At 49.5% G+C, this 23315-nt stretch overlaps 1 protein-coding gene across 8 annotated transcripts in view; it reads left to right on the forward strand.

Annotated features, from left to right (window-relative positions):
• Positions 1-23098, forward strand: part of CHST10 (carbohydrate sulfotransferase 10) — a 32701-nt gene extending 9603 nt beyond the window's left edge. For 4 of the 8 annotated variants that reach the window (XM_045283915.1, XM_045283918.1, XM_045283919.1 and 1 more), the window contains 6 exons: positions 876-1033; positions 1743-1874; positions 8472-8563; positions 18248-18482; positions 19235-19340; positions 20827-23098. In XM_045283915.1, the coding sequence (XP_045139850.1) occupies positions 991-1033; positions 1743-1874; positions 8472-8563; positions 18248-18482; positions 19235-19340; positions 20827-21364 (1146 nt within the window). In that variant the 5' untranslated portion in view covers positions 876-990 and the 3' untranslated portion in view covers positions 21365-23098. Of the gene's footprint in view, positions 1-875; positions 1038-1159; positions 1240-1742; positions 1875-8471; positions 8564-18247; positions 18483-19234; positions 19341-20826 lie in introns of all 8 variants that reach the window. The other 4 variants (XR_006679457.1, XM_045283921.1, XM_045283920.1 and 1 more) reach the window with 4 other exon arrangements.
• The last annotated feature ends 217 nt before the right edge of the window (positions 23099-23315 follow it).

The raw sequence follows: 23315 nt of genomic DNA on the forward strand, positions 1-23315 counted from the left end.
TTCCTGCTCATAGTGACCCTGTAGGACTGAGGACAACTGTCCCTGTGGGTTTCCGGGGCTGTGACTTTTTATGGGAGTAGAAAGCCTTATCTTTCTCCCTCCGAATGGCTGGTGGTTTTGAGCTGCTGACCTTGAGGTTCGCAGCACTGAAACCTTTGCTGTTTTACATGCAGGAGCCTGGCAGCATAGCGGTTGAACAATCAGCTGCTAGCCAGAAGGTGAGCAGCCCGAGCCCACCAGCCCTCCCTTGGGAGAAAGAGGTGGCAGTTGGCTTCTGAAAAGATTTCCGGCCTTGGAAAACCTGGTGGTGCCCCAGCTGCCCTCTTGTTCTGCCCTGTGGGGTCCCTGCGTTGAAGTTGACCTGACAGCAGTGGGTGAGGTTTGGGTTTGGGAGCTGGTGCTTATTTTGGAATTCAAACCCACCTGGGCAGTCTGTGTTCTTGTCTGTCGAGTGTGGCCGCCCTTGAATGGGGAGCCTCACAGGTGGGCACCTGGAGGTGACAAGGCAGGCTCACAAGCCACCCTGCAAAGGTGCAGCCAGGAAAGGACTGTAGGCTGGGTCCAAATGTAGGCTAGGTAACCACTTGATCGGATTGCTGTAGAAGCAAGCAGGCTCTAAGATGTCTCACCCCTGTGAGACTCTGGTCGGTAAGCATGGTGGAGACAAGCCGGAGAGGGGCTCTCTGACATCATTCCCCAGCAGCAGTGAGCCCAGAAGCCCATGCTCTCCCTGTGGCCCTGGAGTGATGCGTGCCCTCAGTGGCCGTGGAAACCAGCCCCGACCAGCGTGGTCTCTTTAAACGATCTGGCCCGGCTTCAAGAAGCACTGTGTGAAAGGTGAAGTGACCTACACCGGCTTTTGTTTCTCTTCCCAGGGATCGATCGATGGAGGCTCCTCGGGACTTGATGTATCTCCGGCAGCAGCGTGTGGCTCCTGTGACCTGTTGATAACTGCCAGTCCCCTGCCTCCCTCCTGTTGCAAGCGGTAGCATGAAAAACCCCCATCCCCACGGCTCCGCACAGGCCCTTACAGGCAAGTGAGTGGAGGCGGGGACTACGCAGCATTCAGTCGCGGGCTTTTTGGATGAGATTTCTCTGGGTCTGGCTACAGCCTGGCCACAAGCCAGGATCTTAAACACAACCCGCTTTTCGTTGCCCGGGTATGGCTTCTGCCCTCTGCGAGTTCCCACAGCCAAGATCTGATGCGTGGCCCAGTCCTTCCTGGCCACTGGCTTCCAGGTAGCCCCATGCGAGGGTCACTCGGTCCCATTTTGATGGTAGGAAGGAGGCAGGTAAATCCACCAAAGCAAATCTTGGCACAGTGGTTAAGCACTACCCTGAGACCCACCAGCCCTGCTCAGGGGAAAAGCCCGGGCCATCTGCTCCCATGACAGTGACCGCTTAGAAAACTATGAGGGCCATGGGGTCATGCTGAGTCGGCCTGGACTTGACCGCCAAGCCATGTGATGGAGTCTGCCAACAAGCCCCAATGACGTTTTCTCACGATTGTCATCCCCTTTGTCAGAACGTTTGCAATTTGATGTCACGATCGACTCAACCCCTTAATGCTGCCCACTGGGAACAAAATCCCATCAGATACAGGGTCAGAGTACCGCTCTCGTGTGAGTGGGAGAAGTGGGTGTGCAGTTGAGACTGCTTTCTGCCCTCGCCTGTTCCTGGTCTTGCCCTTGGGGTCCAGGCCCATTTCTGAGTAGCCGGGATGTCTCTCTTGTGTTTTCAAGGAAGAGCCCCTGAATGGATGACACCTGACACCATGCACCACCAGTGGCTCCTGTTGGCCGCCTGCTTTTGGGTGGTTTTCATGTTCATGGTGGCCAGCAAGTTCCTCACACTGACCTTCAAAGACCCTGAAGGTAAGTGTGCTGGCTTTGTGTTGATGCATGCAGACGGCCTGTGCCAGAGGGAGGCTGGAGGGCAGTGTCCCAAGTCCTCCTGTTAACAAGACCCAAGAGGGGAGGGAAGGCCTAGGGGCCAGACATGGCTTTGTTTAGGGCTGAAGCCTGTCAGTTGCAGGAGTAGCCCCCCCACCCCACCCACAGGGCCATGGTGTGCAGTGTGTTGCTGCTTTGTCACCTTGGGTAACATCCTGGTTTGGGACATTGCTGGGCTGTGTGGCTCTGGTAGATACGAGTGCTCTGTGGACCCTGATCATCTGTCCTGGTGGCCATGTGTCAAAGGTCACAGCCAGTGCAGCGGACAGAAGGCCATTTAAACAGTGTTGGGTTGTAGCTGGGGATTTCTAGATTCTCTGCACTGAACACAGGCATACAAATGGGGTGTGGAAAGGGAGCTGGTTTCCCATTTGCTCACCTGAGCCTGAGTGTTCTGTTTTTTGACCTGATACATAACATGGGTGGGGTACCCATTCTGATACCCATCTCAAAGGCGGGGCATGCTGCCTGCTCTGACACTCCCAAGTTTGCCATGAGTGTGGGGTGGTGCTTGGGGGTCTGTGAAGTGCAGGCTCTGTGCGAGGAAGGGTGACGGTGGCCTCGTATTTCAAGATCCGAGGCCTCTGGCTGTGTTGAGAGGGTTCGGCGGGAGGATGCTGCCTCATACTGATCGCTGTGTGTGAGTGCCACACCATCTTTGTCCTGCACAGCCACCCACCGACAATACGTCTTTTAGAAGGGGCTGCTCGGAAAGGCGCCCGCACCAGCACTTTCCCAGTTGGACTCCTTGTGGACTGGGCAGACCTGGGCTGCAGGCGGCTACCCTGCCTCAGAATGCATCCACCAGCAGCTACCTGCCGTGATGAGGGCTGTCCTTGGGCCACCTCCTGCCCCCTTCCTCTCTGTCCCCACTGCCTGTAAGGGAGCAGCAAGGTCAGAAGGCTGTTTGTCACTGAGCAGCAGGAAGGGAAGTCTGTGCTATTAGCCCTGGGAGCTGGTTCCCAGCGGTGCACTTTCCACACAGCCAGGTTCATTAGGCATTTAGTGCTGAGGGCCCCGACTGGCTGTCACTGGAAACCACATTCATCTTCCAGGAGCCCAGTGAGAAGCCCATTGAAGTTTCACAGCCTTGGGATGGTGGCTACTCACTGGTGGGGATTAGGGCTGGCAGGAGCATCATGGATGATCATAGCGTACACCAAAACATGGGATTGTTGCCATAACCTAACCTAGCTTATCTTGCCTCTTGCAGGGCTCTATATCACTGCCCCTAAGTAGATGATTAAGATCCTGAAGATAATGGCTCACTGAGTTCTTTTTTGTTTTTAATTTCCTTTTTCTTTTAACTGATCAGAATGATTTATTCATTTGCTTGTTTGCTTATTTATTTAAAATCATTTTTATTGGGGGCTCTTACAGCTTTTATAACAATTCATACATCAATTGTATCAAGCACATATGTACATAGGTTGCCATCGTCATTTTCAAAACCTTTTCTTTCCACCTTAGCCCTTGGTACCAGCTCTCTTTCCCTCCCGGCTCACCGAGTTCTGCACAGCAGGAAGTGAGCTTACTTCCCAGGGTTTCTGATGATTGTGCATTGGGTCAGGCATCCAGGAGAGAGAAGGCGACCACCACCCCTGGAGGCCACTAGGAAGAGCCACTGTGGGTTTGTTCATTGAGGCACCTCCTGCCACAGGGCACATTGAGGCTTGCTCCCCACGGGGACAGCCACTCCACCTCTTCTGCCTGAGGCCCTCTTCTGCCTGAGGAGGCAGTCAGGCAGCTCAACAGGACACCGAAAGGGGTTTGTAACTGTGGCCCGAAGGGATTTTCTCGCTCATTGGAGTTGGCTTCACTCATGGTCACAGTGTGTTTGCTTTTGAACCCAAAGCCCATCTTGAAGTGTCATTACAAGCAAAGAACCTTAGCACCCAGGGGAATCCATCCCAATGAAGTGCTGTTCTTTATAAGGCCGATGGTGAGCCCTGGCTCTCGGCTTTACAGGGAGCCTGCTCCTCTGCCTCTGATCTTGGGGGAATGCAGCTCTTCCCCAGAATCCCGCTTAGTGATGAGTCTGTTTTCTCCTCCTGCACCTCTTTGTGATGATTTCCCCCTGCTCCTAGAGCCAGTAGGCACCCTGGTGGCACTGTCAAGCTAACTGCCAGCCCATGGGGGGGTGGGAGGGTGAGAAAGATGAGGCACTCTGCTCCCGTGAAGATTTACAGTGTTGGAGACTCTCCACAGGGTTGCTGTGAGTCAGAATCAACTTGCTCACAGTGGCTGGGGTGGGGTTACCGGAGCACAGAGGAAGAACAGGTTTTTCTTTCTAAACTGCTGTTTAGAGCAGCGCTAACCTTAAAACAACAACAAAAAACAGTGGTGCGGTCTGTCTGGAGCAGATAGGAAGAACAAGTCTTACTTAAACTGCTGTTTACAGCAGTGGTTCTCAACCTTCCTATTGCCACGACCGTTTAATACAGTTCCTCATGCTGTGGTGACCCCCAACCATAAAATTACATTTGTTGCTACTTCATAACTATAATTTTGCTACTGTTATGAATTATAATACAAATTTCTGATATACAGGATGTATTTTCATTGTTACAAATTGAACATAATTAAAGCATGGTGATTAATCACAAAAAATATGTAATTATTTAGTGAAATGTATCTCTTTTTTTGAAATATTTTTAATAACAGATAAATGAAATTTTGAAGCATAGTGTAGAATGGGTAACAGTCTTAAATATTAAAACAACAGTGAACTCCATTGCTACATTTTGGGACAGTATGTGTAAAAAGCCAACATCAGTGCCAAGGTTGAGATAGCTTCTTTCTCACCAGATCAGCATAGCTGCATGTGGGCAGACCCACCTGGGGAGGGAGAGAGGAGCCATGTCTTGGTTCCTCAGACCATCGGAAATGTGTTTTCCAATGGTTTTAGGCGACCCCTATGAAGGTCATTTGACCCCCAAAGGGGTTGCAACCCTCAGGTTGAAAACCATCTGGTTTAGAGCATTACTAACCTTAAAAAAAATCCCAGTGGTGTGGTCTGTCTTCCGTTGTGCAGTGGAACCGTAATGATATTTTTGGGTTAACAAATCTCAGCGTAATCTTGAGGTTAGGGTTACGTGTTGTAACTGGGCTTACAAGTTATAACTGGAATTTGAAGGTCTGTGTTGGTACTAGGATATTTTTTAAGGACATTCTTGTGAATGGGGTGTGTGTGTGTGTGTAGGGGTGTGTGTAACTTGATTGTTCTTCTCTCTTCTGTTTTACTTCACTCTCACAGTCTTTGCCTGACCTCGGTTCCCCAACTTGGTAAGCCACTTGTGGGCGGAGGCAAGCGTGCCTGCCTGACTGCAGGGATTTTGCAGACCCTGCCAGCCAGCAGGTCCAGAGCCATGCCCATTGACTAGATGCAAAGGGCAGTCATGAAGTGGAGTGAGAGTGATGATCACTTTGGGAGGGAGGACCCCCCCCCCCAAAATAGTATATCACTTATAAATCAACAAACATTCTGGGGAAAATTATAATGATGCTTACAACAAAAATAAATGAATACATTGTGAAGACCCTTAGCCATACCTAAAGGGTTGGTGTCATTGTTCCTGAAACTCAAGACTTGCTCTTGGGGTGGGGGGTGTCAGGTGGGGCTGGGGGGTAGACAGGGAGAGAGTCACTCTGATTGTAAGGGAGATGGTGATGAAAATAAACGTTGCCCGTAAGTCAGCAGGAAAAGATAACTAAATGCAAATTGTGTTCGGAGCTCTTTCCCTCTGGTAGGATCCAGGCTAAGGGAATTTAGGAAATGTGAAATCACATTTTATTGTTATAAGGTGTCATCCAGTTGATTGTGATTTATGTCCACCCCACCTGCTGCTTGGGGCAGACCTGACCCCTGGCCTTAGTAGGTTGAAACCTCTATGAAAATAAATTGCCTGATCTTTTCCTCTCTCACAGCCCTTAGGAGGGTTCAAACCGCCAAACATTTTCGTCAGCAGCTGAGTGCTTAACCATTGTGCCTCTAGGGTTCCTTTAAAAAACATTCAGATCAGGATGGCGACGACCCCAGCCATGGAAGGTGAGAGGCTGAGAGGCCCCATGGCTGCCAGAGCTCGTTCTGGTCTGCTTCTTAGGGTGTGATTTAGGTCATCTGTCAACATCCACTCACTAGTCAGTGCTTAGGATGCAGGGTGCACCTCCCCATCTACTATGTTATTAAGGGGCCATCAGTTTCTCCAAAACCCATTCAAACCTGTGACACTGCTAAGCATGGCACGAAGACTAGCAGAAAACAATGCTGTAACTCCGAGTCCGCACAGGAGAGTGGGATGAGCCTGGTTTCTATTGGCATGTCGGTACTCACAGATGACAAGTTTAGGAGGGCCATCGGCCGCTCAGAGCCCAGCCCAGGCAGTGCCCTCAGGAGCACCAAAGGCCTGTGGGTGGCCCGGATGCTTTTGTCCACTTGTCCACAGAAGTGTCCCTGACCTTATTCCAGGTGCAGAGCCGGGCCAGCCCCCAGGGTGGGCGAGGACTGCAATTTGACTCTAGAGAAGGAAAGAAAGATCTCAGTGGCACTAAGATAGGTATGGGAGTTAGTGGAATCAAGTCACACCGAGGTGTAAGATGAGGGGATAGAATCACGACCGTGGTTGGGGCATTTGTAAGGATTTGGGGGGCATAGAGACCTCCTCTCTGCAGAGAAGAAGGAAGGACATTCGGGTGGCTGGGTACTTGTAACCCATGCTGTCTGGGAAGGAAGGGAGGGGTCAGTTCAGCAGCCAGACCTCTGGAGGGGCTGTGGAGCTGCAGCCTGGTGGGTGTGCATAGGGCAGGCTCTAACAACACAAGAGGAGGAGGTGTTGAATTAAAGAAAAAAAAAGTATTGCTTTGTGTAAGTCGTTGATTTTTTGTTTCCATCTACTTTTTCTCCCTAAATGCGTAGGTTTTGAGAAATCCTGCAGTAAATATTTCTTGTTCTGAGAGGTACCTGGGGGGCTACCTTCCCATTCTCTCCTGAGGTTCCCAAAGTACTGTGGTAAATGATTGCCGGGCGCAAGCCCACTGCAAGCTGCCTACACCCACATCTCAGGGCCCGTGGCGTTCTCCTGTCTTGAAATGAACACGCACGCACTAGCTTGATTGCCGACTTGGCTGCAGCTTTTTTTCCCCCCTTTCCGAATTTTCCTTTATCGTTTGTGATTCTGGTCGACATTCACAGAGGAACACAGAGGGCCCCTCAGTGCCCTCACCTGTTTTCCACCGAGGGTTGCCTCCTGGAAAATCTGTAGCAGTGGGTTAGTGACGCTGGTGCAGTCAGGATCCAGAACATGGCCATCCCCACAGGCTCCCTGGTGGCGGCCCTTGTAGCCACCCCTCACCTCAGCCCCCAACCTCATTCCTCCCCCAGTGCCTGACCCCCCCACCCCACCCCTGGCAACCACTGAGGAGCTCTCTTGTCTCAATGGTGCTCTCTGTCACTCATGAGTTCTATCAGTGAAATTATACACGGGACTTTGGGGGATTTTTTCTTTTTCATGCAATGTAATTCTCCGGAGATCTAGCCCAGTAGCTGTCTGTGTCCATACATCATCCCTGCTGACTGCCGAGTTTGCTTAAACACTCACCTGCTGAAGGACATCGGGATCATTTCAGAATTGGGGCTATTCAGAATAGGACCGCCATAAACATGGTGTGCTGATATTTTTAAGTGAATATCAGCTTCATTTTGGTGGGATAAATTCCCAGGATGTGGGTCCATTCATAGAAACTGCCACACTGATTTCCTGGGTGGGGGCTGCAGGGACCTTTTCACGTCCCGGTCCCCCGGCAGTGTGAGCGTGAGCCAGTTTCCCTATGTGTTCACCAGCGTCTGGCGTCGGCACGACTGACTGGAGGCATTCTGACGGTCGGCAGCGATGTCCCCTCCTGGTTTCCCTTGGCCTTCCCTTTGCTGCTGCTGCTGAGCATCGGTTCATGTGCTCCTCGCCCTCTGTGCGTCTCTGGTGAAGTCCCCTTTCTAACTGGATGGTTTGTTCTTTACTGCTGCACTTTGCAAGCTCATTTTTATAGTCAGATGTTAGTCCTCAGTCAGATAGGTAGTTCACACATATGTCCCCACCGTCTGTAGCTATGCCATTCCAGCATCTTCACAAAGTCTCTTGAGATCAGAGGTTGTTTTTTGGTTTGTTTGTTTGTTTTTTTTTTTCATTTTGATGGGGTCCAACTTATGCAGTTTTGAAGATATGTCTCCCTCACTATCTTCAAGTCTCTAGTATTAGGTTTATGAACTAAAGCCTGTGAGCCACATGGAGCTCCTCCTTTGTGCATAAAGTGTAAGACCAGGGTCAGGCCCTGGCTCTTTTTTGGTGTAGAAAATCCCACGGTTCCAGCACCATTTGTTGACAAGACTACTCTTCTGCTGTTGGATTGTTTTGCCACCTTGGTCAACTGTGAGCTGGTCACAACTGGGGTGGGATCCATTTCTAGGTTCAAGACTCCATTCCAGTGATCGGTGTGTAAGGAGACTCTAACCTCCCTGTCTTCCAGTGTTCAGTGCTGAACAGGAGCTTCTGTTCCTGGCCACCAAGCCGGAGCTGGGCAACCTGCCAGAGGAGAAGCACCTGCCTGAGGAACTTAAGGTGGGCACAGCAAGACAGAGGGCCCTGGGCCTGGTCACGATGGCCAATGGAGGAACAGGCCCGCCTGTTGGCATCTCCCATTTTCCCAGCACGCACTCTCACCAGTTGCTTTGGTGGCTGGCCCTCGGGCAGCAGTTGCTGGTGTAGCTGACCCGGAGAGGGGCAGGGCTGCGCTCAGGCAGAGTTCCACTTTGGCAGGTGGATTCTCTCATTTTGGCTATGCAGGTGGGGTACTAGAGATTGCAATGAGAGAGCTGAACACTCACCAGGTGCCCTCAGAGAGTGGCTGACAGACCTCCCCGGGGAGCGTGTGCCTGGCATCCTGAAAAGACCGCGATGCCTAGAGACTGCCCATTGGCTGAAGAGACTGGCTGTCACAAGTAGATTCTCATTCAGAGCCACCCTATAGGTCAGAGTTGAACTGCCCCATTGGGTTTCTGAGACTAGATCTTCCTGGGAACAGACAGCTTCATCTTTCTCCCGAGGAGCAGCTGGTGGGTTCGAATCACTGGCCTTGCAGGGAACATCTCCACATCTAACCCCTTACGACACCAGGGCGCCCTCAGAGAGGGGCTGGCATGGGTCATTGTTCACTGACAGAAAACCGACTCTGCTTTCCTGGTGGATCTCAGCAGATTCCCTCTAGTCTTTTCTCTTCAGAATATAAAATAAGTTGTAGTTATAACTCGTGGATACACTTCTGAAAGGACACTGTTCACATCAGGGCTGTGGGTATACAAGAGAAGTGCCACCAGAAAAAGCAGGATCACGACTCGGTCGAACAAGGTGATAACTCCGCAGTGAATCGGTCACGTCTCCGTTCAGCTGTGCTGTGTGTGGTGAGATCTCTGTGAAAAACAAGAGAGGTGTGTGCCCTGACCTTTACCTTTACCTCCTCCTGGCTTAGTCTAAACGCCAGAGGAACTTGTGAGGGAAAATGGGCACACCCAACTAAGCTCTCGGTGAGCGAACAGAGGACAGTTCTTTTTGTCCGCGCATGGTTGTAGGCTTAGCTCTGCACTGGTCTTAGAACTGCACTGAAAGTTGGAGCAGGGAACGGCGGAGGCCGTCCCGAGTAGTACTGAGGACTAGAAACACTTGAATGAGGTTATGACAGCCGAGGAGAGCTGGGCCAACCGCTTTCAGTGGCACCCTGCCTTCGTGAAGACAGGCCAGGGACGGGGACGAGCACGGGTGCCAGCCAGCTCTGGGCCTCACATGGGCACGGAAGCCTGGGTGGCCAGGGAGCTTAGTCAGAGATGTGGCAAGGGGGCTGGTCCTCAGAGGGCTGCCAGAGGCATGGTCGGGGGGTATCTGAAGGTTTCAGGCTAGTGGGAAGGGTAATCGTGACATTCCAAACTCATCGAAAGTCAGTCCATTAGGTTTCTGTTTCTCCAAGTCACCACTTCCTCCAGAATACCTCCCTTAAAACGCAAACACTCCTGCAGGCCACCGCTTGGTTGACCACTGCCATTCTTCAGGGAGGCCAGCTGCCTGCCCTGTAGTGTCTGTCACCTGCCTTTCCCATTCTCTAACCCCTGGCAGAGGCATCTTTCCTTGGGGAGCCTGGCAGGGCTTAATTCTGTCGTAATTCACCACTCTCTGGAGGAGGCACGGGTCACGTTCATTTTTAGATCCCTCAACTGCTCTTTGTCTGTCACGAGGGCTATGTAAACGTGAGTTAAATTCCCGATCAGCTGAGAGAATGAGCTGTGTTAGTTCTGGTAGACTAGAGAAACAAATTCATAGACACTCATATGTGTATAAAAAAGAGTTTTATATAAAGAACAATTGTATGTTGAGAAAACATCCCAATCCAGTCCAGATCAAGTCCATAAATCTGACATTAGCCCATATGCCTGACACCAGTCTATAAATTACTCTTCAGACTCACAATGACACCAAGTGCAAAAAGTTCACAGGCCAGTGGGTGGAAAGTCTTGTGGATCCAGTGGCGGTGGAAGCATCTCAACACTGGCACAAGTCTCCACGTGGCTCTTCCAGCTCCAGGGCTCTGGCTCCCATCAAGCGACTTGATTGACAGGCTAAACTCCACCCCTTCACTCTTAATAGTCTCAAGTTGGCACCAGATTATGTAACTATCACACTTGCCTCGCCAAGAAAATGGAGTGTTCTGGATGAGGACAGGAAGCCACCCTGAAACGTGACATATTAAGAGTTAGAAGGACAGTCTTGGACAGAAGAGCAGTTCGTCCAGCCGCCAGACTGGCTGGCTGAGAGAACGGCGCCTAGGGAAAAGGTCACATACCTAAAATCACTTGGGAGCTGCTGGCAGAGCTTGAGGCTGTGGACTTCCGGTCAGTGCCCCTCCCTCCGTGGCATTCTGACTCCATGTCTTTCTCCTGGGTTCTCTGCCCCCTTCTCTCGCTGCTCTCTCCCACTGGTTGTCATAGAACTCAGTTGTGAGGGGAACCGTTGTCCGAAATAAGTGATGCACTGACGCCAAGAACCATTTGTTGTTCGTGCCTTCAAGTCAGTCCCACCGCCTAACGACCCTATGTACAATAGAGCAAATGGTCCTGCCTTTCCTACACTTGGTTCTTGATTGATTTTCGTTCTTTAAATGGTTGGATGTCAACCAGTTGTTCTTGGTCCACTAACTGTGCATTCCTTCCATCTCTGGATGATTCCTGCATTATTCCATGTTTTGTCCACAGAATCTTAGTGTCGCCACTTCTGGGCTTGAATTTTCTCTTCAGTTCTTGCAGCTTGAGTATGCTGAGTGTGCATTTCTTTTTAGCTTTCTAACTCCGGGTGCTTACACATTTCACTATAATGGCTTACTTTTCTCCTCAAATTACCTTTTGAGATTTTTCTGTTCAGCTCTCTCACGCATCATTTTTACCATGTGCTTTAGATACTATATGTTCACGAGTCAATTTCATAGTCCCTCCTCCTTCCTGTCTTTTTAAGGACCTTTTTCTTTCTTCCTGTTTGATGTTCTTGATAGCATCCCACGAAACTCCTCAGCTGTTCATGTCCTTAGTGTTCAAGGCGACAAGTCTGTTCCTGAGCTTGCTCTCTGAATTCAATGGGATACACTCCAAGTCATGTTTTGCCTCTCACAGACTTGTTTTAATTTTCTTCAGCTTCAACCTGAAATTATGTCTGACAATTGGTGGTCTGTTCCACAGTCGGCCCCCGGCCATGTCTGGGCTGATGATACTGAGGGCTTCTCCATCGTCTCTTCAGTCAGTTTGATGCCTGTGGATTCCATCTGGTAAGGTCCATGTGTATAGCTGCTGTTTTTGTTGTTAAAAAAAGGCAATTGCTATGAAGGAGTCCATTAATCTCCAGCTTCATTTCTGTCACCACAGCCACATTTTCCAACCACTGATCATTCCTCTTTATTTTCAACTTTCTTATTTCAATCACCAGTCATTATCAATGCATCCTGATGGGATCTTTGATGGATTTTAGACTGAAGAGGTTAGGAGAACTCTGCAGTTTCATCCTGCCGTTAGTGGTGGTGCACATCTTTGACAGTAGTTGTGTTAACTGGATTTCTTTGTCAGTGTATAGCTGTTGTTCTGTCACACAGTGTTTTACCTCAAGATCTTGAGATGTTCTTTTGGATGACGAATGCAGTGCCATTCCTTTGAAATTAGTCACTCCCAGCATAGTCACTCGTGTGATATCTGATGAAAAATGGCCAACACCAGTCCATATCAGCTGGTTCGCACCTAGGATATGTATCTTTATGCATTCCATTTCATTTCTGACCATTTCTAATATTCCTAGATTCACATTCGAGTTCTTAAGGGATTTTTGCAGGAGTTTCTTCATATTCTGGGTTGTGCCCTATCAGCAAACGGAGGTTCCTGAGGCTTTAGCCCCATCTGCATCATGAAGTGATTCCACTTTGAGCAGGCGGCACTCCCATTCCTGTTTTGAGAGACTTCCAACGAGGGGCTCTTCCGCCAGCACTGGATCAGGCAACGTTTTGTTCCTCATAAGGTTTCCAGTAGCTACTCTTCCAGAGGTGGACCACCGCCTCCTCCTCCTCCTCCTTCCTTGTCTGTTCTCAGTCTAGATGTGCCACTGCATCCGGCCCCCATGGGTGACCCCACTGGTATTTGAAATGCAGGGTTCACAGCAACACCCAAGCCACCTCAGTACAACCAGCTGGCAGGCCGGCAGGACCACAGTTGTTAGATGACATGAAAGCTCAGCATGTGGGTTCCCAAAAAGTTTCTTTATAAATGTGCTTGGGTTTCAAAGCTTACCTTGAAAAGCTTATCTTGCACATGATGTAGCTGAATGTTTGGGTGAAGTTGTAGACCATAACATCAGCCCTTACCGTTGGTGTTATGTAAGAGAATTCGCAAAGTGAGAAAATCGAACACAATGCTAGGAAGTACACAAGCGTAACTGAATGAGAAATTATTTATGTTTAATGCTAAGGCTTGAAGAAAAGCAAATGTGAATGTGACACAATAGATGGGCGGTTTTCCTGTAGTTTCAGAGTTGACTGCTCTGTAATGCACCACTCTGGAGTGTCACCCCAGTCCGGGTTAGAGTCAAGGGTTAGAGACACTGCAACAGAATGAAGAGGAGCTTGCGAGTTAGGATGGATGAGGCAACAGTAAACACTCACAGATACTTGCCAAACGAACAACTGTGCAGTCTACCAAAACAGTAGAATTTGAATATTGAGTATTAAACAAAAGGCCTCCTGGGCTGTAGATACTCTGTGTAGGTTTTAGGCTAAAGCAGCCTCAAAGTGTATCTGCCACACTTTTAAACATGAGCTTCTTCACCTTTTTTTGGTCGTCAGCTTTCTCTCAAAGAATAAAAAACCAAAGCCAAACTCACTGCCATTGAATCATTGCTGTTGGCCTCTGAGACACTGTTTACAGGAGTAGAAAGCCTCGTCTTTCTCCCATGGAGCTGCTGGTGGTTTTGAACTGCAGACCATGCGGATTGCAGCCCAAGACGTAACCACCAAGCCACCAGAACTCCTTAAAGGAATAAAGAAAGACCAAATTAAAGTTTGCATCTGTTTCCCTCGCCAACCCTACTGATTCATCTCCTTAATTGATCCTGGCAGAGGAAAGGCCTTGAGACAGGGTTGGGGACGCCGTTAGAGAAAAGCAGTGTCACTCTGTGAAAACAGAGAGGAATGGTAGGAAAAAAGAGGCCAGTGAAGTCCGGGAACAGCCAGTCCTGCATGGGAACGCAGAGGGTGCTCTGGGAGAAGGAGGGGGCCTGCATTTAAATGCGTGGTTATGCTGAAGGAGGGATACAAGAGGACAGTTGTCTTTATAGCATTCCCGTTGGATTGAAAAAAATAACAAAAAACCCCAAACTCAAGAAGTGTAATAACAGGAGCAATCCGCAGAGAACTTGGAAGAGTTCTAGAACTTCCCAGAAGCCCCATCTCCAGCCATTGTTTTCAAATCAAGGCTTTTATTAAGTACTCAGTTACTACATACTTAATTTTGTTAAGGAATACGTAAAACTGGAAGGATTCATCATAATCTATTACCCACAGTAAAAATACATTCCTTTGGAGAATGAATCATAAATGTTCAATCAACAATTGCAGTGTGCCTGTATTTTCCTTTAACCCATTTGCTATACAATATAACATATTTTTACATCTTTTGATTACAAAAGTGATGTACACTTAGTGTAGCACTTAGAAAAAACTACAGGTAAATAAAAATCACTCACATATTCACTGCTAACATTTTGCTCTCTAAATGGCCACTACCTCTGTGAATTTGAACCTTAGACATTTCTATACTGTTATTTTTTCCCCTGTGAGTTTAATAATAAAAACTATAGTACAGTGGCTCAAATGTTAAAAGATGGTAGTAAACATTACATTTTCCCCTCATTTAACATTTTTTTCTGTACATTTTTATATACTTGGTATACTGTGGATAGGAAGTAGAATTTCAAGCTCATGCAACAGTTAAGGCAGTTCTTTAATATAAAAGATGCATGCAGCCTGACTGAGTGAAAATACTCCAGTCACACTCTCCCCATTAGATTCTTGAGCCTTGGCTTAGAGGCACTTTGACATCTAAGAAGAAGTCTGAGACCTTCTGATATTCTCTGTAAGTAGCCTATTTTTCATGCTTGGGTGCCGATAAAGTTTATTATTATTTTACATCTGGCATGATAATCAGGCTAAGTCAGGGTGGGTCTCTTCACATTCTCCCCTCAGGAAACTCTTTTCCTCACTGCTTTTGTTTGAGTTGTGCTGGTCTCCATCCCAGAAAGACCTTTCCTGTCTGAGGTTAAATCTTGTCTGTTAGAGTAAACCAGCCTCTAACAACTGTGGGCTATAATACATAAAGAGCATAGTCAAGTCAGAGAATAGGAGAGGTAGGAGAGAAGATAAAAGAGTCAGACACATTTCATAGTAGCATGCTCACCTCACCCCCTGGACCACATGGAGGTGGAAGAAGAGAGTCTTTGCTGTTTGGGGGCTTTTATAGGCAGCCATAAGTCATGCATATTCGGTAGTTACATAAGTCACAAGGTGGGTGGTAACCACAGCAAAGTCCCTGAGCTCACAGGTGAGGACACCTATTACCTGCCTTGGGAGAAAGCGTGAGGGGACATGGGGCGTACCGCTGTGGGAGGAGATAACAGGAACGTCTGCTTCTTCAGGGAGATAGAATCAACCATGCGCTCACTTTAAGGCAGCATAGCTGTTGGGGAGAATCTGTAGGAATATATTAAACACAGGATCATGTACTTGGACTTTATCTCTAAGTTACCAAAGTGGTGGCTTTCTTACCGTGGAATACTAGCTTTCCAGATTCCCTCTGTTATAAGTTAGGGAATATAGCCCTAGTCATATTTCCCTGAGTGTTAGTTTCCCACACTTGTCCATATCCATCATTGCCTCCCTCAGTTCAACTCTTCCATCCTCCATAACTTGCCGGTCACAATCTCAGTTCACATTTTAACTGCTCTCGTTAAAGATAAAGATTCTGCTCATGCATTTCTGTTTCCTTGGATTTTCCTTTCATGTTAATCCCTTCTCTCTGTCTGACTGTCTGCTGGTGTTCCCTAGAGGCTGCATCTTAACACTTTCACAGCGATACTAAATGGTTCTCCAAAAGGTACTTTACTGAAGCAGATTGTTTGCACGGTGCTTCCGGAGCCTTCAAGTCATCCTTTCCTCCCTGTCAAAGGTCCCTGGGAGGTGCTCTTGGAGTTGCCTCAAATGAGAGAGAAGGAGGTGGGTCCTCAGATTCCTTCATTCCTCCTGGAGTCTCTGGAAGTCCTCTCCTCCCAGTTGGCCTGGGAGGCCCACGTCTTTCCCAGTTGTCTGGGGACACACGAGACTCTGGACTCTTGTTACCCGAGAATGTAAGTCAGAATAATAAATTTTTTATTAGCAAGTAATATTTGATGCTACACTCAATGCACATGCATACACACACACACACACACACACACGAAATAAACATACCTGAACCTGCCTCCTAACTTAAAATGACATGTCCTCCTTTGTCTTAAGGGAGCCCCATTCATTGGACTTCCTCGTGGGCAGACTCCTGTAACCTGGGACCAACCTTCACAGGTCCTTTGTGATGACTCATCAAAGGGTGGTACCTTCACTCCCCACCCCTAACCCTCTTCCCAGGAATGTGATCTTTCAGGCATCCTTGAGCTTTGAAGTTCTCTGATATAAAAGGACACAAGCCCCCAATAAAATGATTTAATTAAAAAAAGAGGACCACACAAATGTATAAAACTCAAACTGGGCTGCCATCCAGTCATTTCTGATGTAGACTATAAATAACCAACTCATAATAATAACCACCTCTGAATTTGAATCTTGTACCTTCCTGCACTGTTCTTTTCCCCACTGTGAGTTTAATCATAAAAACGGGTAAAATAGCACACGTTTGCAGGTGGTAGTAGACATGACAAGAAAGGTTTGTTTCCCCCCTCATCACTATCATTGAACAATCAGCTTTTTATGGAAACTTACTGTTGATAAGTCACATGCACCTGCCTAGCTCTATAGGAAATACCACAGGCACATTCACTGCCATCAAGGCAATTCCCGTGCATAGTGGCCCGATGAGACAGAGTGGAACTGTGCCATTGGGTTTCTGAGACGGTAATGAAATAGACCGGTGATTGGACGGTGTTGTGGTGGGCCCAGCCTCTAAGGACTGTAGACCCTTCTTCCATGGAAGCATGTTGTTGCTCATGATGCTGGGCTGGTACGAGTCTGCAGCCATCAGAGGCGCTGGAGAGGAGTAGGGAGGAATTGAATAGTGCCAACTGCAGATACCACACACATGTGCCGTCGCCTCTGACGGCCTTTGACACTTTTTCTGAATTTGGGCATTTAAGTACAGATAAAACTCTTTATTTTTGCTCGTAGACTGGTGTTTTTTGTATCAATTGTGCCTTGAACCACAGGCCGGCAGGTTCTGTTGAGAAATCCTTTTGTCCAAGAAATGTTTGTTGTCAGGAGAATTGCCTTGTGTGCCAGAACCCAAACCATACCCATTTCCATCTAGTCAATTCCAACTCACAGTGCCCTGTTTAGGTTTTCCCCAAACCGCACATCTTCATGTGAAGCTGCAGCCTCATCTTTCTCCCGAAAGTAGAGTGGCTGGAGGGCTTGAACCACCAACCTGGCAGTTAATGTACAAAAAGACCAAACTCAACTACCATTGAGTAGATTCTGACTCATTTTGAACTGCAGGTCTCATGGTTAGCTGCACAACACAAAACTCAAGGCTCCTGACCAAGTGGGTCACAGCTCCAAAATCACTGCCACGGGCATATAGACCATGAGCCCTCGTGACGATGTTGGATGAGTGTTGACTGCTGAGTACCAGATCATGGGTTTAAACCTAGAAACTTCCATCCAGGAGAAAGAGGAGGCTGCTGTCATAAAGATTTATTGCCTCAGAAACCCTATATAGGCCAGCATGAACTCGGTGGCAGCAGGTTTGGGTTTTTCTATAGCCGAGAGCAGACATCCTCATCTTACTCTCTAGGAGTGATAGAAGGATTTGAACCACCAACCTGGTGCTTGGTGTCCCCCAAACAACTCCCAATATATAGAAAATGAGCCCAGTGGCACAGTGGGTTAAGTGTTGGGCTGCTGACAGCAAGGTCAGTGGTTCAAACCCAACCAGCCCCTGTGAGGGAGAAAGATGAGACTGCCAGTTCCCATAAAATGTGCAGTCTCTAACCTCTGGAGCCATTCTACCTTCTAGGGTCTTTCTCCGAACCAGCATGATAGCAGTAGGCTTGATAGACAGTCTTGGAATGAAGACGACCCAATATAACATGAAAGAAAATGCGGTGGAGGACACCTGAGAGAGCAACTCACCTTGACTGAAATTCCTGAGTGACATTTCCTGCTGCTTCCAGGCAAGGATGAGCCACGATGTCCTTAGGGAAGTACTAGGCATATAGCCCCGCCTGCTTATCCATATGTCCAGACCAAGGCTGAAGACACTGAGGTCCAGCTATCTCTGATGAAGTTGTGGGTCAGAATGTCCACTTAACCTAAACCAAGCTCCTGCCGAGTGTTGGTGGGAGGGCGGCTCAGTGATCCCGCCTGGCCTCTGCAAAGTCAAGCCCAGGAAGCAATGGGGGGCAGGCCCTCCCGCTGGGCCTCCATGCTGTTGTCTGCTAACTAGGCCCTTGTGCCCGTTTCATTTCCAGCCAACAGGAGACATGCTTTCGGCCAGCCGGCCAGCCCAGCCCCTGGTCTACTCGGAGCGCCTGGAGCTCATCCGAAGCGTCTGCCAGGATGACTCCCTGAAGAACCTCTCGCACACTGCCGTCTCCAAGTTTGTCCTGGACCGGATCTTCGTCTGCGACAAGCACAAGATTCTCTTCTGCCAGACCCCCAAAGTGGGCAACACGCAGTGGAAGAAAGTGCTGATTGTGTTGAATGGTGCGTGCACACCCGGGGAAGGTCTGGTTGTGGTATAGGTGAGGGAAGGCGGCAGCTAAGTGACCCCAAAGACAGCCCTTGGTGTTCTTGTCCCACACCTGCTGTACTAGAAAAGTTGGTGAAAGCAATTTAGATACTGCTGTCTTTGAGAGGGTCAGCTCCACCCCGAGAGGGTCTCCTTGCTTTCCACATAGGGATCAATACACCAGCTGGTTTTAGAAATCTGGCCTGCAGGCAGTGATCTTTCTCTAATGGCAGCCCAACCCAGGTTAAAGGAGGCCGGGTGGTATAGTGATTACATATTGGGCTGTTAGCCGTGAGGTCAGCAGTTTGAAACCACCAGCCAGATCTAAGAGAGAAAGAGGCAGCTTTCTACTCCTATAAAGAGTTACAGTCTCAAAAACACACAGGGGCAGTTTATGGCAATGAGTTGCCTTTGACTCGAGGCAGTGAGTTTGACATTTTTAAACCCGGTTTAGGAGCACTGGCAAAGGTGGCTGTTCCCAGTATTTCTATTCCTCGTTCATCAGTCTCCCCTTAGGGATTACCACAAGCTTCTGTTCATCCGATTACCCTGGGAGGATCAGCAGATGGAATGCAAACCTCCAGAGGGGAATGTGGAAGGTGGGTTTGTCAGGCACGCCCATGGGGGACGTGAGGGCTCAGTCAACAGAGATTGCAGGGCTTGTCCTTCAGGATAACCATCAGAGCTCAGCCAGGTGGTCACCTGCCTCTCTCGGTTTACCTCCCAGGAGCATTCCCATCCATCGAGGAGATCCCCGAGAACGTCGTCCACGACCACGAGAAGAACGGCCTGCCCCGGCTGTCATCCTTCAGTGACGCAGAGGTTCAGAGACGGTAAGGGAGCTTCCACAGACAGGAGCAGGCAACCCGACAGCTCTGCAAAGGCCTTCTGTCTAGCACCAGGCTCTGAGCATGTGGGGTGCCCCACGGAGCCCTGGCGGCAGCAGGTTTGTGCAGCCCAGGTCATGCCCAGTGTCTGTGCCTTTAGTTCTTGAGTCCGTCAGAACTTCAGAACTCCTCAGATCTCCCTTGGCTCTGCTTGGTTCTCATATCAGCGCCCCCTCACCCCCACCCAACTGCCTAACTTTGACCCCCCCCCACCCCCAGCTGGCTCTTCATTTCCTGCGGCCTCTGGGAAATGCAGCCTTTCCAACTTGTACAAAGTCCCCAAAGCTCAGAGGTTCATGACCAGCGCGGAGCTCCTAGTGAGTCAGGGCTGTGGGGTTCTGCGAAGTGTCACGTCAGCATTGAGAGCAGCCCCTGGGCTGCAGTCAGTGCTCTGTAAACGTCATGGTGGCCAGCTTGCTCTTGTCATTAGGACGAGCTGCTCGCAGTGCTACAACCACTGCCAACTGCCACTGCGGGTGATCCACGCCGGCCATCTTCTGCCCCAGCTGGAGAGTAAAGCCTGTCCTTTCCTCTGCCCATCTCCCCTTCCCTCCCCATTCCTCTGACAATTTTGAATCAACTTTTTGGAGATCTACCTGTAAGTCACGCTTCTGGCCTTGGCTGTTCCTAAGCCAGGCAGAGCACCTTCCCCTACAGTGGTTTGCCCAGGACCAAAGCTTCTAGGCATCCTTGGTGTTTTGAAACATTCAAGTGACACCAAAAACCCACTGCCGTCGGTCGAGTTTCTGATGCACAGCGTCCCTATTTACAGGGCTTCTGGGGCTTTGTCAATCTTCACAGAGCAGAGAGCCTCCTCTTTCTCCTGAGGAACAGCTGGTGAGTGTGAACTGCAGCCCTCGTGATTAGCAGTCCCAAGCTTGCCCGGCAGCACCACCAGGGCTCCTCGAGTGAAACAGACCGAGATTAAAGAAGCGTTCTGTGGAGTTGGCTGCCCCCACGATGAATGTGTGGCCTTACACAAGGTTCAGAGGTTTCTGAGCCTCTGGGCTACGTGCTGGGCTGCTCACCCCAAGGTCAGCAGTTTGAAACCTCCAGCTGCTCCATGGGAGAAAGAGGAAGCTTTCTACTCCCATAAAGAGGTGCAGCCTCAGACGCTCACCCGGGCAGTTTGACTCTGTCCTGTAAAGTCGCTATGAGTTGGAACGGACTCTAGGACAGCGAGTTTTTTGAAGGGAGTCTCCTCACCTGTACAACGGACCAACAATAGCACCTGCTCCCTTGAGTTGTTGCGTGGACTAAGTCAGAGCCACACGGAAAGCACCAGGGCAGGGACTGGTGGCACCAGGGGGGTCAGGGACTGGTCGCACCAGGGAGGGTACAGGAGGGACAGCTCTCACTGCTGTTTTCTCACCGTCCCCACTAGCAGCACCCCATCTGTTCACTGCTGCTTTCTGTTTTTCTCTCTCCTTAGACTGAAAACATATTTCAAGTTCTTTATTGTGAGAGATCCCTTTGAAAGACTCATTTCTGCCTTTAAGGACAAGTTCGTTCACAACCCCCGGTTTGAACCCTGGTACAGGCATGAAATTGCCCCCGGCATCATTAGGAAGTACCGGCGGAATCGAACAGAGACCCGGGGGATCCAGTTTGAGGATTTTGTGCGGTACCTGGGTGACCCAAACCACAGGTGGCTAGATCTGCAGTTTGGGGACCACATCATTCACTGGGTGACGTACGTGGAGCTCTGCGCCCCGTGCGAGATAAAGTACAGTGTAATTGGACACCACGAGACCCTGGAGGAGGATGCGCCATACATCCTGCAAGCAGCTGGCATAGACCATCTCGTATCCTACCCGACCATCCCTCCCGGTATCACCATGTATAATAAAAGCAAAGTGGAGCACTACTTCCTGGGCATAAGCAAACGGGATATCCGGCGCCTGTATGCACGATTCGAAGGGGACTTCAAGCTCTTTGGGTACCAGAAACCCGAGTTTCTGCTAAACTAACACCTGGGACCCATGAAATCAAATTTCTCTGTGAGACCAGGGGGCTCACCAGGTGGGGGACCTGGGCACTGGGAAGGGCGCTTCCTCCAGGGCACTCTCTGGCTTATGAAGTGGGACCCTGACTGCTACCACACACATGGGCCTGGATGGAAGGTGCACCCGAGGGCCCCAGCCCAACCCCACTGATGCCATTGTGGTTAGGACGGCACCACCTTTTCTCCCCTCCCAGGAAGAGAGAGATGAACAACGTGCAGCCTGATAAACCAGGAGGGGAAAAAATCAGTCCTCGGGTCATTTTACTCAGTTATTAGAGAGGTGGGCTCACCCCACAGGGATCCGTAATGGTCTGGAAGAGTCCTGTCTGTCACAGGTGGATCGAAGCAAGAGCACGCAGCACACTTCAAGGAAACATGGAGAAGTGCATGGACTGCAAAAAACTACGGGGCTGACCCAGGATCAAGTGTCGGTAACAGAACCAAACCTCTGGTGGACTGCCCCATCTGGCTGCTGCTGCTGTCAACACAAAGACAACCCAGGTTTCCCCTGTGACTGTTTGTTTTCCTTCTGAATTTGGACTGGTCAAAAGGCAGTTCCAGTCAGTACATCTTTCCCAAACGCATAGCTGTACAATGACAGGTCATATTTCCGAAGCTCTACCTTGCCAAGTAGTTAGCATGTTCAGCCAAGATGGACCATTTTGGAAGGTGAGGGGTTGTATGTAAGGTCTCCCTCCAAGAAAGGGAACATCTTCGGGGTCCGTCAGGGAGTGTGGAATGATAATGTGAAGGCCTTCCTGGTTCCAGAAGTTGAGGCCTGCCATGGATTGGAGCCCATCCGCCCTGACTGAGGGCCACACTGGGTGTGGACAGGGTAGCGGGAGTCTGCCACTCTCTTCCAGGAGCCCCTGCCCTGGGGCCGAAGGCCACCTGGGACAGAATACCAGCTTTGCCAAATTCAGTACCACTTACATGATTCACCTTCCTCTCCTCAGCCAGATACACACCACAGACCACTGCTCCTAAAGCCATCACCCTGGAATAGATGGCAAAACGTTGGGCATTTGAGTCCACCAGCAATAAAATCCCACGTGGACGCAGCCTCCAGGAACTCGCAGGCCCGAGCTAGGCCCCCTGTGAAGAGCAAGCCACAGGCACCAGTTCAAAAACAGCCTGACAGTGAGGACCATGAGGTAGGGGACTCGCCGGGAATGGGACAGAGGCCCCAGGACTGGGGCCAGTGAGCGGAGCTGCTCTTCAAGCAGCTGAGCCTTTTTTGTTTCCTTTTGTTTTTCCTCCATGCAGCCGTGGGAAGAGAACAGCTTCCGGAATTTGTAAATGTGAAAAGTCAAGCAGAATTAAACATACGTGCCAAACCTGAGATGTGTTGCAGTTCCAGGGCAGGGCGCTGGAGGCTACATGGCACCTGTATCAGGAGACCGTGAGGGCCGCACATAGGAGGAGGGCTGCAGGCAGGAGGCCAGGCCCCAGGCAACGGTGCCCGCCCAGCAGCAGCAGTCAGTGCCGCGGCCCTTAGCCCTCAACTGATGCCTAAAGGATGTAACACTTGAGTTATTTTTATATGAAGTTTTAGCAAAATCTTGTTGAATTGTTTCAGACCTAATGCGCTGACCAATTACCTCTTTCCTATTTGAAATGTGTAACAGTGTGGAAATGTATGTGAATTTAAGGCCTTACAGTTAGTCCTAATTAAAAAAAAAATCCCTCTCAAAATCAAGAGTGGCCACTTGTTCTTTTGTCGCTGTTCTTATTTTTCCAACCCCTCGTGCGTAAAGGAAGATGTGGCATTTGGGTCATTTTCCTAATGTGTTTTGCCCAAACAAGTAGCAATTGCTACCAATTGCTGGATATCATATCCAGGATATGATATCTCCTGGATGTCAGGCAATATCTCCAGAACAAAGGGTGTCCCTATCCCCATGTGGCTCCCGGGT

Source organism: Echinops telfairi, unplaced genomic scaffold, assembly GCF_000313985.2.
Source record: "Echinops telfairi isolate 266 unplaced genomic scaffold, ASM31398v2 ScPeMD7_7467;HRSCAF=8505_1, whole genome shotgun sequence".
Classification (NCBI taxonomy): domain Eukaryota; kingdom Metazoa; phylum Chordata; class Mammalia; order Afrosoricida; family Tenrecidae; genus Echinops; species Echinops telfairi.